This window comes from Arachis ipaensis, chromosome B2 (genome assembly GCF_059453495.1).
Source record: "Arachis ipaensis isolate K30076 ecotype BB chromosome B2, ASM5945349v1, whole genome shotgun sequence".
Taxonomy (NCBI): Eukaryota; Viridiplantae; Streptophyta; class Magnoliopsida; order Fabales; family Fabaceae; genus Arachis; species Arachis ipaensis.
Window position 1 is genome coordinate 92,845,051 of NC_142437.1, and position 6,495 is coordinate 92,851,545.

The 6,495-nt window shown below is 32.6% G+C and overlaps 1 protein-coding gene across 2 annotated transcripts; it reads right to left on the bottom strand.

The window, feature by feature from the left end:
• Positions 1 to 655: 655 nt before the first annotated feature.
• LOC107628395 (protein cornichon homolog 1-like) lies at positions 656 to 6,165 on the bottom strand. Of its 2 annotated transcripts, none has more exons than XM_016331085.3 (4): positions 5,838 to 6,165; positions 5,550 to 5,731; positions 3,324 to 3,446; positions 656 to 937 (listed from the first exon to the last, which is right to left on the bottom strand). In XM_016331085.3, exons 1-4 carry the CDS (start codon positions 5,913 to 5,915, stop codon positions 871 to 873), a joined length of 450 nt encoding a protein of 149 aa, XP_016186571.1. In that variant the 5' UTR covers positions 5,916 to 6,165; the 3' UTR covers positions 656 to 870. The 2 variants fall into 2 exon arrangements, with proteins under 2 accessions (XP_016186571.1, XP_016186570.1); XM_016331084.3 differs by lacking the exon at positions 656 to 937 and adding an exon at positions 2,908 to 3,218.
• Positions 6,166 to 6,495: the final 330 nt, after the last annotated feature.

Consider the following 6,495-nt stretch of genomic DNA (forward strand, 5'->3'; position numbering starts at 1 on the left):
TAAGTTATCCTAAAAATAACAACCTGTATGTGTTCGTATGAACTCATGGACTCTTCGAATGTTATCATTGACGCTATTGTTAACCATAACCATTATGTATTATAAGTATAAAAATGTAATGATACTTAACTATTTTTTGTTCAATGAATTATAATTATAAAAATCTAATTTTTGTTATGAAATTTTATAATTTTAAAATAATTATTCTGACAAAGTATTGAAATAAGAAAATTTTGTTTTCAAATTTTAGTCAAACTCCCAATAAAAATCCAAAAAATAATTTTTTTATATAATTATATTTTAATAATGGTCATAAAATAATATAATTGTCATAATCATAATTAATAATAAATATAATGTATATTTATTTCAAAGATTCAAATTCCATTGGCTTTTCATGTAACCTTTAATTCACCAGTTTCATTACAAAAATAGTGTACATTAAAATTGTCATCAAAATTAGCTATCATATATTTATATATAAATATATATATTATTTAATTTTATTTTTAATGTGCATTTTATATTTTAATATATATTTTGTACTAATAAGTGATTTTGGTGGATAATTTTAGAATAGATTTAGCACGGTTGGTTCCAGTAATCTCTCAATCATTGTTAAATGTTACCCATCGAATTCAGCGGACTAGCTACTTCAAGTGGAAAATGCTTCATACATATCAAAAGATGAGGATACACAAGAATCCAATCTTCAAATAATGATCAAGATTTCTATTTCTTTGAGCAGATGAATTACTGTGTTCTAAACCTAATGGTACAAGATCTTTTGACCAAAAATCACAAAATCCCACAACAAATAATGGGCACTCCCCTAACATTTTGTTGTTGCCATATTGCACAAGTTCAATGTTACCAGAAGCTTCCCGGTTCATCATCGGTTTCAATGCCTAAATAGTAGATACCGATTAATGTAAGCCTGCAAACAGAGTTGGTAGGATTCAGAAATAGCTAAACACGAAGGATTATGCTTTTTACAAGACTAATTAATGGCAGAGTATTTCAGACACCAGAATAAAGAACATCCATTTCATTTCCCATTTAAAGGGAATGTTAAAAGTCATCATAAGAGATTAGTGGGAGGAAACTATTCAAATTAGAACATTAAGAAGGAAAGTTAAAGATATGGTTTAATCCCCATTTACTCAAACTTCTTCAAATATTTCTACCAAAAGAACACACTTTCATTTAACAAATTAATATGCCAAGAGTTGAAGTCAACTAATGTTAATGAAGTACATACTAGGACAAACACAAGATTCATGCAGAAAATTTAAGGGAAGGGTTCTTGAGAAATAAAATAGACTCCACTTTAATCATCAAGTCATTCCTTCCCTCCAAGATTCCAACTAGTAATCACACCCTTAAAGTTCATGATATAAAAGTAGGATTCTTTTATCAAAATTATATTCTTGATATGATCATTAGATAATGCAGTACTCCCTTTCCACTATATCAGCACTCTTGTAAACAAAAGTACAAGAAGGAACAAGGAAACACATGAAAGCAAAATTGTCGTGTTCATTAGTCGAGGAACGGGAATTCAAGGATCCTATTTTAATATATAAATGCATGCATCCAGATCCACAGTTTGAGTACCTAATTTTGTCTAAGAAAATATTGATTGCAAGCTTCAAGGTGCCTCTTTGCACTCTAGATACTCTAGAAGATAATTAATGATCAGGTGAGAGAGACCACACTATTTTTTTTTTTTTTTTTTGATATGCAAGAGCATCTCAGGATTGGTGTTGGGATTTGGGAACATAATTTGCAAGTTTCTAAGAAACACAGACACCGATATGGACACTTGACATGCCAATGAAATGGACAAGCACATGAACAGAGAGAGAGAGAGACAAAAATATGGAAGTCAGAGAGAAGACATATAATTTAGCTTTCCTTCTAAAGAGGCAGAATTCAACATCCTTCTAAGAGAAAACCTCATAAACAAGAAATTTCACATCAAGGCAATTGAAAATCATGCAAAACTTATAACACCCAATAAAATTACACCATCCAAACACACTCCTAATGTATCTTTGTATTATGATACATAATTTGTGGTTCACTTTGGTTGGGTAGGAATATTCTAAAACAGTATTTGCACGTAACTATTAGTAAAGTAAAACTGTAGGGCAGAGTGCTAAATTTTCACAAGATTTCGGTTATGCGATAAATCTTAAAAAGTGACGGAGTGTAAGAACTGCTTACCCTAACTCTAACTAACAAGTTCATCTCTTAATCCAGAGTAAATCGACATTTCATTTAAAGAAAATACAGCTTAGATTTCTAACTAACAGGGCAATTGGTTGATTCTTCATAAAGGATAACCAAAAAAAAAGAAAACAAAAGGAGGGGTGGGGGGGGGGGGATGAATAAAAGGAAAAATGTAAAGCAGAATGGTTCCACAATTTTAGGGAAAAGGATGTTTTATGAGATAAAACATGAGAAAGTGCATAGTTGAATGACAGAAAAACATGGAACACTTGTCACATAATGCATGAAACATGGGAGATAATTCCCATGAATTGAAGTGCTGCTTTTCTATTTAGGATCTGTTCTGTACTTGTGTTTGCTTAAAGCTTAAGAAATTAGTGTTTCTATGATGTAGCATAGCAGCTGCTTCTTTCAAATTTTTGTTGCTGCTTTAAGCAGTGTTTTTTAAAACTCAAACAAACAGGCCCTTAATCTAGTAAATAGATTACAGAGGATGAGAACTATGGCAACTTGCACATTGCAAAAACAAATTTATTAATGAAAAATCTTTTAATTTGCAATATGCACATTTGTTATCTTTTCAAACTTTGTGGGAAAACTATTTTTAACTCTTCATTAAAATCATGTAACGTATGCTTACACATGCATGCTTACATGGCAGAAGGACAATTGCAAATCAAGGAAATTTATTAGAATTTCACATAATTTTACATCAACAATTCAGAACATGACAACTAGGGAAGATATAAAGCAATATCAGAGGAAGTAGTAAAGAAACTTTAGATACATGGCTCTAATAGTCACTAAAACCAAATAAGATAATTATTTCCTAATGAGATAGACCAATCTAATATACAACAGTGCACACTATCTGTGTTGAGAGGACTACAGAATTATACTAGTATCCTAGAGTATTCAACCGAATGTCTAATTCTTCAAACTTGGAATTGTGGTAAAATATTGAACTTCCTGCTGCCAGAATCCTAATGGAAACCCATAATCAGAAAAAGAAATAGATTTACAAAGATAAGCAGTAAGACTGTACAACCATAGCTAGTGGATAAGTATATGTTAAGGAAATGACAAACCTGAATATGACTACAATGAGGAGTATTAAGTACATGACAAGTTTGGCTAGCCGAAATTTCCTCTCAGCATTAAGTCCTCTAAACACTTCAGTAACATCAATAAGGTGCTCCCGTTTCACATATCTGAAAGAGAGTGGTCGTAATAGAAGAACACACAATGTATAAGATAAAACCAACTTAGAAGTACAAAACCATTAATACGGGGAAAACATCATTAACTCAGTTTCTCTTCTTTGTTTGCAGTTTTCCTCTCAATTTTTATATCAAATGGTGAATATAGATACACAAAATGGAAAAGTTTTAAACTAAACTAGCTCTCAATAAGCAGTAAACGAGGTTGAAAAAGTAAGAGCACCATAACTTATTTCATTTACATAACCAGTATATAATATTAACAAATTAATAGCTTAGGTGCATATCTAGTTAACTAAATGCCAAACAAATTAATAAAACTCAATATAGCCATTAGCCGAAGAGAGCGATTAATACATTCCATCCAATTTGTTGCATGAAACATCCATCACTTTTTGAGACAAAGGGACTAAAAATTGTCTGAGAATATAGTTTCAATCAAAACCACCAGATACTGACAGTAAGAAAGAGAAGCTGACCAGTGCATACAGAAGCAGAAAGATAATATTCAATGCATATCAATATCAGGGAGAAGTTGCTTAATAACTAACAACTTGAATATCTTCCAATTATCGAGAGAGTTCACAATGCTTTTATATAATTTGATTGTGAATCTGGAAAATGAAGTTGAGGCAAAAAGTTGCATTGCAAATGAAAAAATTCCCAATACCCTTTTTCCCCCCTTTTGAGGACTTTCTGTAAAATATGAATTAAAGATAGAGGAAAAAAGAACCAGCATATGGACAACAACATAGGATAAAATACTAAAATTTGTAAAAAGATACTAAAATTGAATGCAAAACAATCATTCTATCCATGCGTTAAAAGAATTCTATATCTTGATTCACAAAGCAAGATATATTCGTGCATGCAATTATGTAGAGGGAAAAGAGTTAAAATCCAAAATCTTAGATTCCCCCAAAACAAATTTGTTTCAACTTAGTCCTTCAAATGTGAAAAGATCAAGATAGTAGAAAGATTTACAAGGCATATAAATATAATGCAAAATTTACAATGTCAAAATTATATTACACATTGTCCACTTCCATTTGGCAAAGCTAATAATAGGTTCTTCTCTCCAATAAATAAACAAGAAATCTATAAGTTTGCTGCATTCTCTAAGGTATTGTTACCGTATTTCCGATCAGCGAATATGTTAAGGAATCAACAAACAGAAACTATTGAATGAAATATAGAACCATCTCAATAATTTCCTCATTCAGTAACCAAACATAAGTAGTAAGAAAATATGCTAGATAATGAGAAATCTTGACAAAATTTATTTTTTCCAGAATTATACATCACAATTCAGTTGACTCTTTGGTGTGTATGTAGGTCAAATCATCTGTCCCCATGATTCCATCCAACATTTCCTCTCCAAATTTCTAACAACCTTGTTCTAACTATGTACCTATGTATCATTGCTCATACTAAATGCTAAATTGACTCACTAACATGTGACCTAACAGAACCATTCCGGAAAAAGTAAAAATCTGGACACACCCCAAGGCCCCAATCATTCTATGTTTCTCGTAAAAATGGTACAATTTTTGCATCCTTCCCCTCCTCCGCCCTCCCAAACCCTAACATAAAAAGTTTTCTACTCGTCTTATGAAACGGTTAGCTAACTTCCCAATCTCAATGGTCCAACTGCATCTCCTATATTTTATTTGTCATTCTACCTCATACCTTCCTAACAAACACGAAAACAAATCTAACTAAAACCCTAAATTTTAAGCAAAAATAAAATACTTCCCCCATGCCCATGCACAATAGCACAATTATAAGTCCAGGAAGAGAAAGCATAGGGAATCAACTTTTAGTTAGACAACATTAGCCAATTTTAGGGTTTAGGTTTATAACTTAAGATTTAGGGTTAAAGGTTTATGATTTAAGTTTTAAAATTCAAGATAAACAAAAGAACTTTTAAAAGTTTGGCACTGTTCGTCGAAAAAATGTTGGTTCCTGACATTACTCCCCTAGGAAATAGTACTAGCAAATGCAGCAAAATACATCAATCACACAGTAAAATAGTAAATAAAATGGCAAAATTCAACATACTGTGTCCAAATTCATATAGTATTGAATACTAACCGCATGATGTGATAGCAAGTAACTGGAAGAGAGAGCAAGAACATGAACCAGTGTCCAGTGACGAGGCACAGTACGCAGAGAGCTCCCTGTCCTATGTACTCAGGAAGAATGAAGTAGTTAATCCGAGACGCCGCGTCGAACGGGTTTATATAGTCAGCTTCCAAGTCAGATAGGATCAAAACCTTTATTACACAAAAAATGAAATGGATGACAAATTCTTAACGTGGCAAAATGGAGATCATGCATGAACTTGAAATGCTTCCTTTTTAAAAGAAGAAAGAAGAATACCTGGTAGAAAGTTGTGGCGAGAAGGGCAATGCTGGAAGGGAAACAAATGACGAGCCAAAAGAAGAGTTTCCCACCCATTTATTGTTATTATTATTATAATAATAATTTATTTTAGCGGAGAGAAGTGGCAATGGGATTGAGATTGAGATTGGGATTGGGATTGGGAGTGGGGAAAGTGAGGGGTTTAGGGAGATAGTGCAGTTGACGTTGGTGAAGCAGAAAGGGGGAAAGGTGCGAGCTGCGAGGGTGTAAAATTTTGAATCGAAGTATGGAATTTGGCGTTGGTAAAGGCAAGTGAAGACGACTCGCTTAATTACGCACGAGTTCACTCACTTTCGTGTCACAAATTGTATTCCTAAATGATACCAAGAAGGTCAATCGTTGTTTTCTTTCCCTTTTTTTTTTTTTTTTGAATAAATGTACGTTTCAGTCTCTAATCATTTGGACGAAGGACTAAGCGTACTTCCACGAATCGAAATTAATAAAGCAGACTTCAATTTCTATTAAAAATATCTGTTTATACCCTAATTCAAAACATAAGTCAGACCTAATAAAGCTGAAAAGGCCCTACTGAGAGAGTAGTCTCTACCGTATACCCGACCTCTTTGAGGAGGTTGGAATAGATGAAAATGGGCAACTTATAACTTACCCACGTAAG

Excerpts from the sequence above, each read along its gene's own strand:
- LOC107628395 (XM_016331084.3), bottom strand. The coding sequence starts at position 5,915 with ATGGGTGGGAAACTCTTCTTTTGGCTCGTCATTTGTTTCCCTTCCAGC. Across the intron at positions 5,732-5,837 it reads TCGCCACAACTTTCTACCAG|GTTTTGATCCTATCTGACTT; the intron begins GTATTCTTCTTT and ends TGTGTAATAAAG. Across the intron at positions 3,447-5,549 it reads ACTTGCTATCACATCATGCG|ATATGTGAAACGGGAGCACC; the intron begins GTTAGTATTCAA and ends ACTCTCTTTCAG.